At 41.0% G+C, this 21,432-nt stretch overlaps 1 protein-coding gene across 7 annotated transcripts in view; it reads right to left on the bottom strand.

Moving 5' to 3' along the window:
- Positions 1-2,185: 2,185 nt before the first annotated feature.
- Positions 2,186-21,432, bottom strand: part of LOC111664230 (DENN domain-containing protein 5B-like) — a 69,148-nt gene continuing 49,901 nt past the window's right edge. For 2 of the 7 annotated variants that reach the window (XM_023418735.2, XM_023418738.2), the window contains 17 exons: positions 21,012-21,243; positions 19,593-19,743; positions 19,383-19,473; positions 17,462-17,593; positions 16,546-16,698; positions 16,215-16,296; positions 16,040-16,121; positions 15,347-15,475; positions 11,560-11,681; positions 10,935-11,080; positions 9,938-9,979; positions 9,128-9,246; positions 7,954-8,141; positions 7,290-7,372; positions 6,411-6,537; positions 6,055-6,229; positions 2,186-5,656 (listed from right to left, as the gene is read on the bottom strand). In XM_023418735.2, coding sequence (XP_023274503.1) covers positions 5,473-5,656; positions 6,055-6,229; positions 6,411-6,537; positions 7,290-7,372; positions 7,954-8,141; positions 9,128-9,246; positions 9,938-9,979; positions 10,935-11,080; positions 11,560-11,681; positions 15,347-15,475; positions 16,040-16,121; positions 16,215-16,296; positions 16,546-16,698; positions 17,462-17,593; positions 19,383-19,473; positions 19,593-19,743; positions 21,012-21,243 — 2,238 coding nt within the window. In that variant the 3' untranslated portion in view covers positions 2,186-5,472. Of the gene's footprint in view, positions 5,657-6,054; positions 6,230-6,410; positions 6,538-7,289; positions 7,373-7,953; positions 8,142-9,127; positions 9,247-9,937; positions 9,980-10,934; positions 11,081-11,559; positions 11,682-15,346; positions 15,476-16,039; positions 16,122-16,214; positions 16,297-16,545; positions 16,699-17,461; positions 17,594-19,082; positions 19,182-19,382; positions 19,474-19,592; positions 19,744-21,011; positions 21,244-21,432 lie in introns of all 7 variants that reach the window. The other 5 variants (XM_023418737.2, XM_023418739.2, XM_087177230.1 and 2 more) reach the window with 4 other exon arrangements.

Raw genomic sequence — 21,432 nt, 5'->3', positions numbered from 1 at the left:
ATGTTTTGTGAGGTCACTGAAGGAGCTTTTGCTGTTTGCAGAAAAAAACTCTCACCCCCACAGGGTGAGTGCAGTGTTCAAAATACTCAAAACACCAGTGAATGTCCACACCAAAGAATTTAGTTAAAATTGTTTAGTATGTCTTTACAGCAAGCAATGAACAATTACAGAATTCTCGATCAGATGTGCCTTTTCCTAACCAATAACAAGTGTTGGTCAGTCCACAGTCTGACAACCTAACTTTCCCTGATCCAGTGTATTTATACAAGTACAAACAATGAAATGTGCACATAAATCATTAAACACTTTTAACTTTAATAGCCTGAAATACTACAACATCACACTGTGACAGATGTGATGAAATTAACCTCTGGGCGTTCCTGATGAAATTGAGGTCACCGTGACCTTGAACTTTGACCTTTAACCACCAAAATCTAATCATTATCATCATCATCATCATCATCATCCCTGAGTCCTAATGAATGTTCCATCAAGGAGTTACAGAGATATTGCCTTCAGGATTGTATTTACCTTTTCTGTTTTTACTGTAAAATGTAACTTTGTTTGGTATAGATCAACTTATTATTCTTTGTTTTACCTCTATTTGGGGGATAATCATGCTCTAAATTGTAGAACTACAGTTCCCACAATACTTTGGGTGATTTAGGCAGTAGACTGTTGCCATGGATTCAGGGAGTTGCACTGGTGGCTACAACCAGAGAGCTGTATATTCTGTTTGTTTGTTAGTATTGTGGTATATTGTCCCTATTAAAAGTAGCTGAATCAGTTGTGATCGGCTCCTGTTTGCATACAGACAACTGTCACTGGATTACTGTGAAGGAGGAGGGAATCTTAAAACCTGATCAGCCAAGTTCTGATAGTATAAGAAGCAGAGGTCTGGATGTTTATTCATAATTTTTATTCCTCTGAAGTGTTATTCACTCTGAAACTAAATATGTATCATCACTGTGTGCTTAAATATGATGGAGTTTCTTAATTATCTCCATCAGCTATGTGTCTTCTAACTGAACCACATGTTGCATCCTGAACTTCTACATAAGCAGCACCACAGCAGATACTTGAGTTAAGCTGGCCCTAAGTGATCCCTGATCCCTAAACCAAAGAAACACATTTACCTTGTTTCAATGTGAAAACAAGCGACTAACATCTGTGTCACGCGGTAAAACGCCTCTCTGTAGAAGTGACTCATTCAACATTTAACAACAATGTAGTTGCAGATTATCAGTTGTAACGTCTCCCGCCCGAGTGTCAAGACGCGCTAATAACAAAAGCCACTTTCCCCTTGGCAGTTTCAAATCAAAGCTGCCATACCGAGCATGCTTTCCGGTTGCGTTTTGGCGCAATTTCTTTTCACTTACTGAAAGGGAGTCATTGGAATTTGACTTTGCATGATGCATAATGCAGCCACTGTGCCAATAGTAGAAACAGTAGGAAAGCAGGTGCGCTACGCTTCTCTCGAGCCACCATTTTCTCATTTGTGTATTTTCAGTTTTATTATTTTCACTCACTGTAAGCTCATAAACTATACAACCTAGAATAGCTCTTATGGGCTTTCAACCATGTTGTACAGCGTTTTTTTTCATATCTATGAAAATATTGTAGCTAATTTATTTTTGTTTACACTTTATGTTTGTTTTATTTAGTTTTTTAGAGAGTTAGATGACACTGTAATAACATACGGGATTCCAGTGAAGCTAGTTGGTAATTTAGAACTACAAATGATTCTTGAGTTTTATTGAAATAGTTAACCACAGGTGGATTCCAGTCAACTTCTAAACTAATTTCGAGGATCATTAATATAAAGATGATGCACCTCACCATAATTTGGAGCCACAGTCAAGGGTCTGAATACTTGGATGGATTACTGATTGTAGACTGATCAGCAAAAATGGCAATTTTATCTTTTTATAATATAATATTACCACTAATGATTTAATGTGTTACTGAAATACACGATTCTCAACATCTGGAAAAAGACGGATCTGTTGGTTTAGATTTAAAGTTAAAATATGTTTGTAAGCTCTGAAATTTCTGGAAATGAAAACTAGGCAAAAAAAGGGAGAATTTCACATAAGAGTAAGATTTTTTTCACTTTAATGTTTCTAAAAGGTGGACAAACTGTACATGCATAGAGTGTAGTTTATGGACACACATAAATAGAAACTTTAAAACAAAAGGTGCTTTTATTGAAATAGTCATAATAAATATCAGAAAAGAGTCGTCAGTCCAATATTTCCTGTCGCAGATCCATTCAGGGTGAATACCATTCGCCACACTACGTTCACGTAACAGATCCACCCGGTGAATAAACTGTGCGTCAGCCAAGGGAGGAATCTCAATAGTCCACATCACAAGTCCTCAGTTTGTACACAAACTAATCCAATGTAAGATGGAGCTGTTATGCTGCAGGTGAGGCATGGAGAACACAGCAGCCGAAGCACAGAGGGTTAAACATTGCGAAATAGTGGTTACTGTTTGAGACATGAAATGTTTCCAGTTATTCCACAGGCTTTATCAAACTCAAACCTACCAGTGCTGCTCTCAGCCTACCATTTCTAATATTAAATTAATAAATACATGAAATCAAGACATGCAAAGAAAACCATGTCACACCATGTCATTCACAGACTCAATGCAGGAAACAGCTAAAATCCTACAAAGACCTGGGGTTATAAAAAAGAACACCTAAAACTCATTGTTCAACTAGAAATCAGTAGAACCACAATAAATACACATCAGACAGAAGGTCAACATGCACTGAGGACAATATTTACAATGTTTCTCAGAAAGGGTTCAGTTAGACAACGCTACGTGGCAACAGTGGTAAAATATCTCATGCAGCAGCAGATTAAGAAAAAAACTGTTATTACAGTTCCTACCTGTCTCTGTTAGATGCTGCTGATGTAGACAAAATCTACAGTTTGTGTGTTTGGAGGAGGTGGGGACTGAGGTCTTTAATATAAGAAAAAAAGAGTAAGACCCCATTCCCTCCAGAGTTCATGCTGCATTCATGTACTATGGGAATTAGCAGTATTATTAATATTATTATTAAAAATACTTTTTACTGTCAATAAATCCCAGATAAAGACCCAAACCAACAATGAACTGAGCCTATAAACAAGTAAATCAACAGTACATGCTTACTTTGAATCAGTGAATCACCTGTGTGTTAAAACCTTGCTGAAAATAGTCCCCTACAAAATCTCCTGTATTTCTAATTTTTAGGATTGAACCTCCTCTTTTAAAAACATAACAGATGACATGTACACAGTCCTGGCCAATGTTAGTTTGAACTTCCTCTGCTTATCCTCGTAAAAGCACCAGAAACACTTAATTGTGCTTTAACTAATGTTGTTTTGCTTTAAAACAGAGTGAAGTGAGAAGATCAATATCAACCTCATGTCTGTGAGTTAAGGACAAAGTCAGGTGAACTGAAGGAGCAGTCTCTGTCCAAAGAGAGAAATAACTGACAACTTGAACACTGCTCTTTTTGTATTTACATAAACAAAACTGTAAATATAACAGTTTGTGGTTCAGCGGAAGTTACTGGACTCAGCTCTGGACTCACAGACATCAGTGAGTGAGTGAATGTACTTCCCTAAATGTTTAACTCTTCCAGTAAAACAATGCCATGATGAGAATCTGTCTTTTTAAGTGCCACATACAGTGTTTCATATTAACTATTGTTAAGAGAAAATCTTTGGGAGGTGCAGACTCTGGATTCATGAGTTGATGGTTTTTTTTATAAGCTGAAAGTGTTAAACCTCCACCATTTGACATGAGTGATGCATTTTATCTATGGAGGGATTCACTCAGTATGTCCATAAAGAGACCAGACACTCTGAATCTCTCCTCCAGGCTTTCCTGATTAAAAGAAACAAAACTTCACACACACACACACACACACACACACACACACACACACACACACAAACACACACACACACACACACACACAACTAGATAACTTTGAAAATTTACAGCTGGAAGATATAAAAATAATTGGTGGGCATACACACACACACTTGATATATCACACACACTTGAGATATCACACACACACTTAGACAGCAGGTTTAAACCAGCCAGCCAGGTCGATGCCTGTGCTTTGGTAGGAATGTCCGTGCAGCCACAGGTTAACGTCCTGACTCAGGTCAGTGTTTGTGTTCATAAACAGGCTGGGAGTTGAGTGGCAAACACCAGTGAATTAAAGAGACATGGATAGTTGGTGTGTCCGCAGCCCTGCACTGTATGGTAGTCAGTGAGTTTCAGGACTCTATCACTGTCACAGTCACTTTTATAATCCTCCTTCTGTTACATCAGTGATCGCTCAAGTCTCTTCCTGAGGTTGTCTTTTCTTTCCACATCCCAAAGGCATGCTCACTAATGCTAATGCTAACTATCATGTGAGGATAGGGATAGTTTATGTACTTGTACCTACTGGAGGAGAGTGAGGCTACACAGCACACAGGGAAAGGTCTGCTACTGTGACCACACTTTTAAAGACACATCATGTAAGTCTGACTTCCTTCCTTCCAGCCACTGTTTCAGTTCATCCCAGTCAATCAACTTTAATTAGTTTGCTGTTATTTGCTATTTAATTACATTAACATCACGTTAATGCCATTTAGAGCTGTTAGAAAGTCTTCGTTTGTGTAAATTAAATATCTCTTTTCTTACTGAATATCTGAATGAAGTTCTGTGTGTGTGACACTGTCATAGAGCTCCACTGTTTCCATCAGTGATCAGTGAGACACAGTTACACTGACATGTTCCTTCATCACCGTGAACACACACATTGTAAGTTATTTTGATCCCATACACACACACGCACACATACACACACACACTGTACTGCTGCCAAAAATAATCCAGAAAATGTGAATTCATCTACTGCTCAAAATAGTCCCCAACAAATGCACTACTCCTTCCTGTTTGATTGATAACAGCTACAGAGACCTTATGTCTAAGGACATTAATGAGCTGTTTTTTGGAAAAGGTGATTTTAAAGATTTATCATCAGGTACAATCAGCTATGAACTGATAGCCACAGGCAGAAAAGAGAAATCAGACAGTCGTGTGAGAGACTGAACTGAACTGAAACCAAAGAATACCTGAGACTGAGGAAGTCTGAAAACTGATGGTGTGTTTAGAAAAGTGAACACAGTGATGTAAAGTATCTGGGATTTGCTGTAATGAAGTAAAACATGATAAAGCTGATATGGCTGTAATTTAATTCATAATACAACATCCAAGCTTCTGTAGTCCGGAATTTTCACATGAAGCTGTGGAAACGTTTTGCTTTGGTAACAAATAAGTTTTAATGCCACTCAGCTGTCCCTCACTTCCTTTCTCCCTTGTCTGTCTGATCACAGAGCCGATTGGCTGAAAGACAGCAGAGTAGGTGAAACTGGTGGTGATGGAGGCTTAACAGCTGTCCCTCTCCTGGGGTTAAAGGTCAATGCCTTTGACCAGCGAGGATTCCAGTGTGATGGGGAAATCGTGCAGCGTCTCCAGGACACCGATGAGGGCGCTAACAGTTGTGCGGTCTCTGAGAAGAGCTGTGTCCTCGTACATCCGCAGGATCACCGGGCACTCCACCAGCAGGGGGAGCCACTGGGGCAGCAGGCGGTCTCTGCACAACAAGCAGTGGATGTGAACCATGAGTAGAATTCCTGTCAGTCAACAACTATGTCAGGTAGAGTTAACCGTGAATAATGTAATTCCATTAGTTTAGACTCATCTTTGCTTCACTGCTCACAACAAGTAACTAACGGATAACAGATGACTGATCAGATAAATGTACATTTGTCAGTTTGAACACAAATTACTGAATAGTATGTACAATAAATTGGACCTGGTTATATACAGAATAGTAAGCAGTTATGTGTAAAGAGATGACAAATACAGTTAAATTATAAAAAAAATCTAATAGTTTATATGACTATCATCTTATCAAATATATTTTCCTTTGGATTTACTGGTGCCTGGGAGTAAGTAATGCACAGACATGTACAAGACAAGTCAGTTGACCTGGCTCCGAGGCAGACCAGCAGCTGGAACTTCCCGTCCTTGCCGATGCTCCTTGGGGTGGAGTTGATGGCGTTGATATAGTGACAGAGTGATTGACAGGTCATCCCCAGGGGCTGTGCAGTCTCCTGAAGATCCCCCATCTGATCAGCTGACTCCATGTAGGCGACAGCCTTCTCTGCAGAGAGGAGAGAACGTTTCAGACTCAGAGGTGTCAGAGTGGACATCAGTCTCTCTGACAGTTTGTCTTCCTTTGCACAGTCATAGACTGTGGTTTACCATCCAACAAGCTGTTATAATGGACCAAATGAAACAGTTCATTTTTACAGTAGCAGGTGGCGGTGCAGCTCCACACTCACCCACAAAGTCCCACACGAACACTGTCTTCTGGAAGAGCCGGGCAGACTTGAAACCATGATGGAAGAACTGCTCTAGAGCTGCTACCAAGCTGTTTTCTCCACACAGCAGCACTGTCAGGCTGCCTCTCTGCACCGAGACAACCAGGGACACATCATCACATAAACACACAGAGGAAGTCACAGCAATGAGCTGAGTAACACCAATTGACAGAGGAACACTACAATAAAGACAATTTCTATAGATGACTGAATAACAGATGGAAGCAGCACAGAGTCCCAAGTATGAGTCAAAACACTTTCTTAAACTTCTCATTATCCTACAGTAATCCAATAATCCAACCTGCCTGTCTGGAAAACACCTCAGTTCTTTCTTTCTCTCAGTAAAATAATGACGTGTGACACCAAACACTATGTTGTTGCAGAAATATGTTTTTTGACAAAACTAATTCTGCAGAGAAGATTCAAGCTACTACTGAAAATTATGTTCCAGTTTGAGCTGGTTAACAAAGAAAACCTGAGCAGAGAAAAACTGTAGATGCCAAATCCTGTAGGAATTTAGGTTTTACAGTGTGATTCCATGAAACCAGTGTAGTCTGGTCCATGGTCTCCTTCAGGACTCCATGAATCTCTCCAGTCTTTATTCTCTCTGTGAGAGAGGACTAAAGTGGCCTCAGCCACTAACACATCACCTGTTTCCTCTGCTGTGATATCAGAGTCAGACCATGATGAATTAAACCATGATGAACAGTCACAGGATTCAGAGACGATAAGGTCCATCCAGTTAAGTAATGTGAAGGGTTCAGAGACAGGACAGCAGTGATTCAGCTAATAAATAAAATTAGTTTCTTCTTCAGACAATACTGAGAATCAGTCACTGACCTCTTTCTCTGGTTTGTGGAAGTGTTTGACGATGTTGTTCACTGCTGCCCCAATGGCCTCCTGGATTTGGGCCGACGTTGGTTCTGAAATCACAAACAGCTTTTTACTGCTGAGGTGTTACATCATACTGTAACTTCTACTGTTAACATGTTAGATATAGGGCACCAGTTAAATCTAACTGACACATATCAGGTACTTTACATGTTGATTCAAGTAGTTTTAGACTCAGTATATTTAAATTCAATTTCTTTAGTCAAACTAAATAAATAAATAACAGATAAGATAGTAATTCTACACCATGACCTCATCCTTGTATCCAGTCCTGAAAATCAAATAGTTCAATTTAAAAGAAAATGTATATTAATAAAACATCAGATTTGAATTGATTTGAGTTTATTAATGCACAATTTAAATACTAATTTAATTAATTCATTTTATATAGTTTCCTTTTAAATGTACCATTTAATTAAATGATTCTAATTAAACATTTCAAAAGTGTAAAATCATCATCATCATCTTATCAACAGACTATTTTATGATGTGAAATATAATGCTAAAACAATTTAGATAAGGTTTTCGTATCTGGTGGGGCCTGTGAGGACTTCACTATCCCCTGACTGTATCCCCCTGATCTGAGCAGCCCCCAGCCCTGACAGGTACTCACTGGATCCTCGTCCAGACAACGATGTGATGCTGATGCGTCTGGTCTGGGACGGTGAGCGCTGTGGTGGGGGCGTACGGCAGCCTCTCCCAGAATCTTCCTCTCCACTGGGCACCACCAGCTCACCGATCAGAACCCTCTCTAGGCTGCCGTCATCCACGCCCTTACCGAGCCATCGACCACATGGGAACCTGGAGGGGACAGAGATTAAGTCGTATTCTTCTTCTGGTCAACAAATCTCATGTATAGAGACAAATCAACTCTGAATGTCTTCTGCTGACAGGTTCTGTGTGTGGAGCAGAGCCTGATGTATCTGATTCCTCTGAGCCATAGAGGTTTATTGTTATTATTAAAAATCAGCAGTGAGCCACACTGTAACACCTATATATTCCTTCATCACCATGAACACGCACACTATTTGACTCAGTCCCACACACATTGTCCTACCGCCACACATACTCATTAAAGCACCAAACGTGGATTAATCCACCACTGAAAATATTCCCCAACAAATGCACTGTTTCTATCTACTACAGTACGGCTGCAACTAACAATTACTTTTCCTTATTGATTAATCTGAAGATTAGTTCCTTTATTAATCATTTGGTCCATTAAAGGTCAAAAACAGTGAAAAGTGTCAGTTTTTATTTCCCAGGGTCCACAGTGACACCTTCAAATTACTTGTTTTTGTCAATTGGTTTTCTGTTGATCAACTAATGGATTAGACTATATAGACTGTATAGACTACATACACTTTACACTGTACAGACTGTATAGACTATATAGACTGTATAGACTGTAGATTGTATAGAGTATACACCATAGACTCTAGACAAAATCCAGCCTGAATCTCATGAGCTCAGTTTAAATAGAGAGATTTTAGTCTAGAAAACAGACCAATCAGATCATGAGACTCACTGCCAAAGTAACAAACACCATGAACAACTTCTGTGTTTCAGACATACAGTAGAGCATGACTCTGCAAACACATGGTCTGTTTTTTTGTATTTTTCTAAACTTATTTTGGCAGACATGAAGCTGACATGTCAGGTGGTGTGTTTGTGTGATCAAATGTTGGAACATAGTCGATCAATCTATTGAATGGACATCTGTGAGAAATTATTACAGGTGAGACAGATGATAGATACACTGAATGAGAGAGGGAGCCTCCACTAACCTGTACGTGTGTCCTGTGATCTCATTACGCACCATGACACAGTCCACCAGCCATTTAGCCAGGAGACCAGCGTTATCATGACCCAGCTGCACTGTGGTCAGCTTCCCCAGGTTCTGACACTACACACACACACACACACACACACACACACACACACACACACACACACACACACACACACAGCACAGAGAAAATCTAGTTGATGTAAAGAATTTTGAAATCAAATTCATTCTGCTTAAACCTTACTTTATATACTCGCACTACAAACTACTGTTTTACAACACTATTACAAGCACTGTTTTACTGTCCAACTGTCAGGCTATAGATTATTATATAGATTATAACTGACTGTCTTTAAGTTAAAGTTCATAGATTTTTTAGTTAGTTTCATATAATTTTATTATTTACATTTTATTGTCCTGTTTAATTCATGGACACTGAAATGAGATGGTTGAATGTAGTCCCAGCTTGCACTGCACTGCTATTTCAGTTACACCCATAACTTTAAGGTACATTAAACACTTGTCTTTGTTCCACATCTGTTAGTAGTGTTAAGCTAATAATTACAGTCCAGACCATGAAGTATAACACAAAGTAGTATTTAAGGTGGGTGGGTGGGTCTGTTGAATGTGGTGTCTGAAAACTCTGCCTAACAATTATGACCTGATTCCAGCTAAACGAGGTGGACAGTGTCTACGGGGCAAAAGGTAATGGTATGAATGGAAAAGAAGGATGTCAAAGAGGGGGAGGGGATGATGTGTGTGCGTGTGTGTGTGTGTGTGTGTGTGTGGGGGGGGGGGGTCCTCTAACCTTGAACAAGATGGAGATGTGTGTGTGAGGCCTGAAAGCAGACTGAGGGAGATGGAGACACGTGTTAAGACACAATGGATGGACAATAAATAAACACAGAACATCATCACAGCAAACAGACAAGGAAACTTCCCCAGTGCAAACTCACACTCACACAGGCATGTCCTAAGTTAGATTCCCAGTCTCCCTGCTGCTCATTTAATCATCAGTTTATCCATTACTATTAGAACTAATTATCAACTGTTATTTTTATTATTATTATTATGAACAATGAGCTAATGGACACATGAATTTCCCCTAGGGGATGAATAAAGTATCTATCTATCTATCTATCTATCTATCTATCTATCTATCTATCTATCTATCTATCTATCTATCTATCTAATGTCAATGTCCTCACTGTGTGCACTACAGTGACATCACTGATCCACTTCATGTTATATCTGTAGCTGCAACCTCAATCATCATATTATGTTTTTAAGTGTATTCCCTGTCGATGTGTAAAAGCTTGATTTAAAATATTTTCTTTCAAGGATGAAATGTTGTAGTCAGGTGCAGAACATTTCATCCATCTCCCCATTTATAGAAGTTTTTATTGGACTTTACTATTGTGTAACCCACAGAAGACAATCCACAATGTGTAGCATGATATACATATTTTACAACAAACATGTATTTTTTTTGTGTTATGTAAAATCTAATCAATAAAAATACTGAGCAATTTGCAAATACATATAACTTACAATGTACAGTTACTAGCTACACCAGCAGGTGGTGACACTTGGTTACAGGAGCTGACAGAACTACAGTCTGGACTGGGGGACATTGATGGAAGTCATGTGACTGCTCAGGTTTACTGCCTCAGTGTCACCAGGCTCCAAATATTTGGTGACTACATCACAACAGACGTAATCGACTACACTATAAAAACAAGTAAGACCACACCCCAGTGACTATGTGCTCAGCTATGTTAGAGGTCAAAGGTCACATTACTCACATCAAAGGTCATCTCCAGGACGTTCTTGGGGATCTGCATGATACCTGAGTCTCCCAGCTCTCCTGACACACACACCCAGGGGTTGGAGGTAGTCATGGCATTACTCAGCTTCTTGATGGGGATGATGACAACTCGGTACGGGATCACTGCGGGACAAACATATCAGTGTTAGAACAGATAGATACAGATTATAACTGGGTTAATGTAACACACACACACACACAGTATATATACATATATATGTATGTATGTCTATGTATACACGCATATACGTACATATACATATACATATATACATATACACATACACACACTGTCAGTTCACCTCCAATGACTCACTGCCTTCACTGAGTCCCATAGAAGAGTTGGATCTACTTCACCAATATATTTTCTAGTAACAGGTTTGGATTTACATTTTTTTTTTGGAACTTCTGCTTTATATTATGGTGATAGTATGATAAGGTCAGGGCAGAGAGGGAATGGCATACAACTAGAACCCAGCTCTATCCTGTCCTTATGTCTCTGAAGTGTTTCTACCAGTATTAGATTCATTAATGCTGTATGTTCAGCCTGTGACATGTCATCAAGGTGTGGTGTGAATCTGATCTGATGTAGCTGAACTCACTGATGGTGGTGAAGACGCTAGTGAAGCAGAAGTAGTCGACGGCGTTGAGCGACAGCAGGTGGAATAGGAACTGCTCCTTCTCCTCCTCACAGCGCAGGAAGGCGTAACGTTTATACAGATTCCTGTGGGTGGAGCACACAAGGCACAGGTCATCTTCACAGACAGGTGTCATTTAATGTTTTATCTGCTGATTGTCTCTAAAATACTGTCAAAAGTGACACTGATAATCCCTGCCCTTTCATCTAATATCCAATAGCTTTGAATTCCTGTTGCACCTTCTGCCTCATCACAAATCTACACCTGTCCCAGGTTGACTGTAATGTGTGTGATGCCTCTGTCCTCTTTGACTGGTAAGACCAAACGTCTTACCAGTCAAAGAGGACAGGCTGTGAATGGATCGGTGTGCTCCACTCTTTTCTCACTGAGGTTATGTAGAAAAGTCCTCTGAAGGCAGCTCCAGATGCTTCGCATTGAAAAGTTCAAGGTGTTTTTTTTTAATTGGAGGTCGGAAGGTGAAACAGATGTTTAAGATCACCGACCTAAAGGAGGCTATCAGAGAGTCACTGCTATCAAGCTGGATGTCTGCAATCTCTTCTTCCCCACAGGATCCTACAGTAGGCTGTGCTCCGGCGCTCCATCGGCCTTCCTCACTGTGACTCAGCGGGGAACGCCTCCCCCAGGACTTATACTGCTGCCTCTTCACTGTCACAGCTGCTCTGACTTGCCCAGATACATTGTATGAACCTTGCACTCTCCTTCCATGAGAACCCTCTCGTGCTCTCTTCTCTCCAACTACATTAATAGTTGGAGACTCCATAATCAGAAAATACCTGTTTTTTCCACACAGCCACACACTTTCACTTTTTTTTAATAACAAGGAAGTCTGCTTTTATCAGTGGTCCCCTCCCAACACTGGCCCGAGTAATAGGGCACTTTAGCAGAGTTCTCAGCCTCAACACCTGGTTCCAGTCCGCCTGTAAAGCTCATATCATTGGTTTTATTGACAATTTTAACCTGTTTTGGAACCATTCCTTGTTTGTCTACCCTAACAGGCTGGGCAGCCAAATGCTAACATGCAGCATGTTGTCCAGTCAGCTTCACGTGACTGACTGTTGACATCCCACACCCCCTTTCTGGAACTGTGCACTTCATCGTTTTCTTCTCCCCCTGTAGTGGCAGCTCATAGTACTGTTTCTCGCACCAACCTCCCCTACAGACCTTACCTGTCGTTACCAGTTTCACCAGACATCTTTCCCATACAGACCATTATTACTGATAAATTCATGCTCAATTGGCAATAAATCATTCATACTGCTTGACCTTTTTGTCATGCTCTTAATTGAAACTTGGCAGCAGAATGTGTACTACTCGCATTTGATTGAGCTTTATCCTGGAGACTGCTCTTTTATCAGTACACCTTTATTGTATTAATTAATTAATACAATAAATAGGACTTAGTTTAATAAGTCAATAATTCTTGACTTGAATTATTAATTTATTAATTAATTTACTGATGTCCAGGACCAATTGGCTCCTTTTTATCAGATTATGAAGACTTTTTATCATCTATAATAATGTTGAACAAGGTCCTAATGCTTGGAGATTTTAATATTCACATTGATGACCCCACATGTAACGCTGCCTCTGCCTTTCTTAACCTCACTGAGTCCCACAATTTTAAGCAACATGCATCAGGCTCTACACACACTGCACCTTGTTTTTTCTCATAGCATCGCTATTGAATATGTTGTTCTTAAAGACCTATGTGTCAGTGACCACAAATGTATTTTATTTGACATTTGTCCAACACTGGAGCCTCAGCCTTGTCCTCATATGAAGCACACCTATATTTAAATTAGGCTGTAGCTGTCAACTTTGCGCAGACAAAAATCCACAACCATGGATAAATGACACCATCTGGAGTTTTAGACAAAAAAGCAGAAAGACTGAGCGCTTGTGGAAAGCCACAAAACTTGTAGTTCACAGGCTACATCTTAGAGGACTCATGTGCACTTTCAATGACTTGGTGAAGGCTGAGAGAGCGGCTTACTTTTCAATTCTTACATCCTCCAATAAGAGAAATCCTAAAGTCATGTTTGACACCATAAACCGCATTGTCTCTCCCAGCACCCCGAACTTGCCAATCTCTTGGAACAGTGACTGCAATACATTTCCTAAATATTTTATAGAGAAGGTTGTAAATGTAAGGGTAAATTTTACACCCTTATCCACTCACCTCACTAGTGGCTTGTTAAAACCACCCATCCTGGATTCCTTTTGCCCTGTGTCCATAGATGATGTTTCAGCCTTGATAGGACAAATGAAGACCTCCTCAAGCCCGCTAGATGTTTTACCAACCTTTCTGTTTTTAAAGGCTTTTAACTCCACTGGCTCCATTGGCCACTATTCCCCTTACATGTGGTGTTCCTGAGGGATCGGTCTTAGGACCCATTTTATTTTCTACATACATGCTGCCACTAGGACAAATTTTCTGTGATTTTAACAACATCTACCATTTGTATGCTGACAACAACCAACTTTGTTTTTCATTTAAACCCTACAAGTTCCCACAAACTCTCTACATTGACCAACATGTTTAAATGCCATTAAAAACTGGATGTGGAACAACTTCCTACAGTTAAATCCAGTTAATACTGAAGTTCTCATTATTGCTCCTGACCATATCCAATCAGCAATCGAGCAGAACCTCTGTGACCTGTCATCCTCCTCTCAACCCAGTCTGTGCAATCTTGGCATTATTTTTGACCAGTCCATGAGTTTTGATGCACACATTACAACACTGACAAGGTCATGGTTTTTCTATTTAAGAAATATAGCCAACTCAGACCTGTGGTATCACAAAATTAAATGGAGATGTTAATACACGCTTTTATCTCATCATGTATAGATTATTGTAATTCCCTTTTTACCTGTCCGGCCAAATCTTCCCTACAGTGCCTGCAAACTGTCCAGAATGTTGCTGCCAGGCCTTTAACAAAATCACACAGATTTTTAACCTCCCTGCACTGGCTTCCCATTAATTTTAGAATCCATTTTAAAATTTACAACACACACGCTTTAAGACCCGGGGTGACTGTGCCTTCTCTGGAATAGTCTCCCACCAAATCTGAGATCCTTGGACTCTGTGGCCTCTTTTAAAAAAATAACTGAATACCCATCTGTTTAGACAGGCTTTTAGGTAACATGGTATTTTATGCTTTCAACCAGTGTCCTACATGTGTTTCTCCTATTGTATTTTTTTTCAATCTTTTTTTTTTTTTATTTGATGTAATTGATTGTAATTCTTTGAAAAATTGTTTTTATTGAATGTTGATTGTGAAGCACTTTGTGAAATCTCACCTGTGTCTGATCTGTCCAAGCTTGTTTTTGAGTGCATTTTCAAATTTGCTCACTGCTGCCCCCTGTGGCTGTCAGGGAAACACAACCAGTGCACATTCTGACCTGTGAACCACAGTGAGGCAAAGAAGACGCCACAGTATGTTCCACTTCAAGGATAAGGAAAAAATAATCTGGTCCACTTCCCCACCTTTGATCAACCTTAACCCATGATGGAAGAGACAGACCTGTAATATTACCTGTAGATGAGATGTAGACCTAAAGCTTTCACTTCAAAACATATGGATGTCACACCTTTGATATAACATTGAGTTTGTCTTTATTTCTGCGTTGCTGTGATTGGTTTACACTGATTCATCTGTGTGTGTGTGTGTGTGTGTGTGTGTGTGTGCGCGCACGTGTGTGTATGTGTGTGTGTGTGTGTGCTCACTTGGTTAAGGCTTGTCGGGACAGCAGCTGTTTGAGGTGCTGAGAGAGCAGCTTCTTCTCCAGGGACAGACGGATCCAGGCTCTTGCTCTGCCCACGTCCGTCTTAATCTCAGACATGCTCCGGATGTGCCTGAAGAGACAGAGGACGGAGTGATGAAGGCTCATAGCAACAGATCAGTCTGATCCTCACTGACTCTGTACCACAGTGTATACTGTTTCTGCAGCTGGTACACAACAATACACAGTAAACTTCCTGTTTCACCACTGCCACACTCTGTCTTTGTTTTTGGTAAATCTAAATTTCATCTTAATAAAAATTAATTAATGCCTTGCAAAATGAATTGCTCATGTCCCATAGAAAATTAATGGGGGAGAACTTCGGCATATTTACAGTATCATGAAAATCTCTCCTCCATTATTGTGTGTGCATGGTGCATCAAAAGTTTAAACTTGCTGAACTTTGACTTAAAGCTGTGCTGACCTTCTGACCTTTGTGGGCAGTTGCTGTCAAGCACTGAAGAATGGACAAACACTTAAGTACTTTATGAGGCACGAACAACAATGTGTTTCACCTGTAGCCTCTTAATGTTTGCTCACAGAAATGAGCTCTATCTGAAATCAACCTACAACTCAATGTCTGTAAATAATCTGAGGAGAACTTGTGGATTTGTCTTGAGAGGACAGCAGCATGTACCTCATGTCCTGTATGAGAGACACACGGAGACACGACAGCGATATGGAGCAATCAGACTTCCTTCTCTCAGGAATATGTGACACTGTTCAGGAAAAATACATGAGAGAATGCATGTGTTACACTCAGATATATGTCTGTTGGAGAGACACAGCATGTGCGTGTGTGTATGTGTTACATGGTGACTCGGCCTGCTGCTGCTCCAGCTTCTCCTCTCGAGCCTGGTAGTGCAGCAGGTGGGACCACAGGGCTGACTTCCCCTGGAGATGTCACAATAAAAACACAACAACATAACATGGTTACTGAGGAGGAAGGTGAAGTGTGATCATCAGCCTCAATATGTTCATAAATACCTGATTAACCACAGTGTGTTTATATCACAACATGTTCTTTATCATAAATCTCATTAAAAGATAGAAACAGAGTCATGTATGCCTTCCTGTGTGTTTATGTGTGTGTGTGTGTGTGTGTGTGTGTGTGTGTGTGTGTGTGTGTGTGTGTGTGTTAACCTGTTTGACCTGCAGCCCGTGGCTCCAGATCCTCTCCAGTAAGTCACACAGGCTGGCGATCAGAGTGTTCTCCTCCAGTCCAGTGATGTTAGCCTCCCCATGGCCCAGCTCCACTGCCTCCCGGCCCATCTTCTCCACCAGCATACGCTTGGTCTGAACACACACATACACACACACACACACACGCGCGCATACTGTTAGAACAATCAATGGAATATGAACCACATGGCCTGAATAGAACGTCTGGATGTTTTTTTTGTCCTTCTAAAGCCTCTGTGTGAACAGAGAAGTGTGAGGTGTAAAAGTTGAAAAACAGCTGTTGAATCCGAAACTCACAAATTCAGAAAAAGGACTGATGCATAAATTAATAAATAATATTCTGCTACACTGATAGAAAACTAAATAAGAAAAGAAAATGCAGAAGTGACAAAGTTTCATATGTAAATGTAAAATATCTACTAAAACAATACTTAAGTCTATTACTAGTATGCTTCCCATGCCCGTAGAAGTATTATTACTATTGCTATAAATTATAGTAATAAATTATATTCATAGTGCCTTCAGTTCTCTGACTTCCATTGGTTATAAAGACGACATTTCATCAGGACGTAGCTGTCTGTCCCTGTATCTGATAGTGTTAGAATGACAGAGACTGGCCTAAACAGAGATTAGGGTAAGGGCCAAAACAGAAGGTGCTTCAATTAAAAATCAACATGTTTTCTATCACAGATGGGAACTCCTGGTCTGATGAGCCCAGAACTCAGGACAAAGACAGTCTGATGTTGATGCATCCTTCATGAGCGAGGATGAGTATATAAAAACCCACTGTACTAATGAATCCTATCTTATTGCTGTGGTTGAGTACTTCACCTTCATGTGGTTGAGTACTTCACTTTCATGTGGTCGTGTACTTCACCTTCATGCGACACTCCTTGAGCAGCCCCTCCACAAACTTCCAGTTGGTTTGAGCAATGACGGCAGGACACAGATCAGACAATTTGGGCTGTCGCAGGTTCTTCCCCAGGCTGCGGGCCTCCTGCATGTACTTCTGAACATCACACAGAACCAGTCAGAGAGCACAGTCTGAACAATACAGATAAACCTGAACCTTTTTCAACTTCAAATTACATATCATAACTGTTTCATCATTTTTGCAGGATTAAGGCTGAAAGACATTAAGGGTGAGTGCCACACCATTTAAAACGAACAGTGTTACTTGCTGAAAATAGTTTTAATGTGTTGTTGATGGATCTACAAATTTCCTCATGTGAGAAGCTGTGAAGATCCAACACTGGAGGGGAGGGGGTCGATGTGAGGAAACAAGGAAGGTTGTGATACAGGAGAAGAGTGTGTGTGTGTTTTAGAGGCGTGTTGGGAGGTAAGCAGGGTTCCCAGTGAAGACATAAGTTCTGATGATGAGTTCAGATTGTCCTGAAGTAAAAGTAAAGATATATCTTCTCTGCTTTGGTTAATGTTGCTTTCCAGCTCAGAAAACTTCAATGACCAGGTCACAGCAAAGTTTTGGACTCAGCTTATTTCGACTGAACTTGTGCCATCATCTGTAGGTGGAGTCAATGTGCATCATGCTTTCAGCACAAGTCAAAATTCTGACATATTCATTTGTGCCGACAAATGTGCCCACATATTTTACATACCTCTGCTGTTTGAGTATAAACTGCATCACAAAAGCAGCATGGTTTGCTGTCATATATGTTCCCTGTCACCTGACCATCTTAACTAGTGTTCCATCAGCCTGCTGGTTAACAAGTAGTATCTATGAGCTGTGATTAAATAAGATGTTCAAACATATAGTGATTGGCTGTGTTTTAACACAGTGAAGGTGTTCACAGAGAGCAGGATGCTGAACTCAAATTTAACCAGCTGGATATTCAAGTAACAGCACAGAGTGTAATAATTCACTAAAACTAATGTAGAAAGATTTATTAAAGATGTTCATGATATCAGCTGTCACAGGGCTGGTCACAATAAAAGGCCACTTTAAAAAGGAGTTTTATTTTGAAAAAGGACATTTATTAGGTTCTGAACTGTGGCTTTCCCTGTGCACTCTCTTTACACAGTGCGGAGCTGATTTGTATTAACATTTCTTGCAGTCAAATGTTTAACTGGTGAAACAGGAGGTGGCTTTTATTGTGAAGCAGCCACAGGAAACACAACATACTTGTCGCAAACATTTTTTTTATCAGCAGCTCAGTCTTAAATCAGTGCAGGTGATGCACGCACACATGCACACACGCACGCGCACGCACACACACACACACACACACACACACACACACACACACACACACACTGACACTGCAGGTGACACATATGCACACAATGACACACTGCTGTAGTTCTGATTACAACTTAATGACTGGTTGCTGCAGAGGGAACACTCAGACACACAGTTCAGTAAACCGGTTTAAGGACAACTGGGAACCCTGGCTAAGAGTGTAAGGAGTGGAGATCAGAGTGGAGTTGGGGGTGGAGGGGGTCTGTGAGAGGGAGTCCACACAGGCAACTCCTCCACATACCAGGCAAGATGCAGAGGCAGACTTTTTAGGCGGTTTGATAGGTGGAGGGGATGCATTGTCCCACTCCCAAAATGCCATGGAGTTGGAGCCCTCCACCTGCTGAGGAGGAGGACCAGCATGGGACGCACGAGCAGACGGAAAAGGAGAGAAACAAAAGGGGAGAATGGAAAAGAAAACAGAGAAGGCAGCATGCACATGAAGAAAAAAAAAGAACTGAAATCAAAAGGAGTCAGTGACAGAAAAAGACAAACAGAACAGGGGGGAGGGGGTGTTGAGGACAGATCTGAGAAGGTCTTCTACCTCTTTCAGGTCATTGTCCAGGTTCAGATGCTCTGTTTGTTGTCTGTGGCGATCCTTCCTTCTCTGAGCTGTCGCTGTCCTATGAGACCACCTGCAGAGTGACACTGTTAAACCCCCACAACGAGCTGCTCACTGCTTTGACTGCAGGTTTATTAAACAGTGGCTGTTGGAAACACGTCTGATGAGACCTGGAAATGAAGGATGACTCACTTGTTATTGGTCGGCCCCGTGTTGAGCACGTCGGCTTGCAGTTTGGGGAAGAATCCCTGCTCATATTTGCCTTGACCGATCTTCATGTCCAGCAGGTGAGGGTGGATGGCTGTGTGGTCAATCTTCATCAGCCGCTGCTCGATGGCCTGAGCTGCAGGGTGAGTAGTAACTCCAATGAGGTTATAGTTAGAATAAACACAAGTCAAGTTGTAGATGTTCTAATCTACATTCATTCATCTTGGGCTGATACTCAATAATATTGAAAATCGGAGTATTTCCCGGCACATGCAATAATTTTCATTATATCAAAGAAAGTATATAAAGGGATTTTTTTGCAGTGAAAGTGAAAAGACGTAAATCCAACCCCTGCAGCAGAAAGACATTAAACATTGTATGTCCACCGTACATCAGCTTGTGTCTTAATCTAGAAAAAGATCCAGTGTTTTATTTAAACAAAAGTTCAGAATGTAACAGCCTCTGCTGAAGAATCTTTCATTATATACTTTATGGAAGTGCAAAAAATAAGTTGGTAGTTGTTCCTTGCTCATATGAATGGAACAGCTGTAAAAGCTGGATGAGGTTACCGGAGTCCATGTAAACATACAGCAGTCAGCTGGTCAGAGAACATCAAGGATCGATAGGGTCTGGTGTTTTACTGGAAATTTACTCATCATATTTAAGGTGGTATTCTTGAAAAGAAGTAGCTCATACAAAGTGGCGCCTGAGCACATTACAAACAGCCACAGACCTGATGCCACAGGGAGAGACAGGACACATCCTTCTGTCCTGGGATGGGTTCATAGTGTTGCACTTGGATATACACAATCACCACCACATGTGGTCAATAGATATGCCGTTTGACTATCTGACAAGCACAGACACCTTCTCCCTGCCTCTGACCCATTCATTACTCCCTCTCTACCCACACACACTGACCCTTCCCTCTGTGTCCTTCATCTGCCTTATCTTCTTACTATCTATCTCCTGCTCACATGGCAGTCACAGCAAACACGACTCCTGGTGTCTGTCAGACTCAGCTCTGATTTAGTGTGTATGTGTGTGTGTGTGTGTGTGTGTGTGTGTGTGTGTGTGTGTGTGTGTGTATGTGTGTATGTGTGTGTGTGTGTGTGTGTGTGTGTATGTGTGTGTGTATGTGTGTGTGTGTGTGTATATGTGTGTGTGAAAGAGAGACAGTGTTGGGATACAGAGAAATGAGAAGGGAGTTTGTGGTCACTGGGGAGAGCTGAGTGTTAACATGTATTCTGACTCCGGCTAATGTATGTAATGTAATCAATATGCTCTGAAGGTCGGACACATGTGCAACATGTTACACCCACAGCCTTACTACTTCACTTCCCCTGTGGAAAAGCCTCTCCACTGAGATGAACCATGCAGTATGTACAGTCCTGCTGAGCTTACCAGACTCCCTGAGGACGGAGCACCTCTGGTAGCTAGAGGATCGAAGGCTGGGAGCACGCACATTGTAGAGACGGGCCTTGTCGATGCGAGCATCAAAGACACGGAGCAGCGGCTCCTTCTCCTCCCACTGGGACATGATTTTGTTATCAATGAAGGTGGCGAACATCTGCGTCTCAATGAAGTGTGAGAGGAAGGGCAGGTAGGGCTCCGGCTGGTCTGACAGGAAGGAGGCCTGGAGATACATGTATATACATCCTCGTCTCAAACATCAGCCAAACATGTAGGTGAATAAGAGCTGGTCCCAAATGAATGAGAAAACCTACCACTGATACAGTCACTGTAAACCTGTTCTTTGTTCTTTAATACAAATACTTTCTGCAGCTGCTTCACTGTGAAACTCTCCCAGAGAACATCAGTAACA

Source organism: Seriola lalandi, unplaced genomic scaffold (genome assembly GCF_002814215.2).
Source record: "Seriola lalandi dorsalis isolate HSWRI2012SDOR001 ecotype SW California unplaced genomic scaffold, Sedor1 jcf7180002054584, whole genome shotgun sequence".
NCBI classification, from domain to species: Eukaryota; Metazoa; Chordata; class Actinopteri; order Carangiformes; family Carangidae; genus Seriola; species Seriola lalandi.
This window is presented reverse-complemented; position numbering and strand designations above follow the sequence as displayed.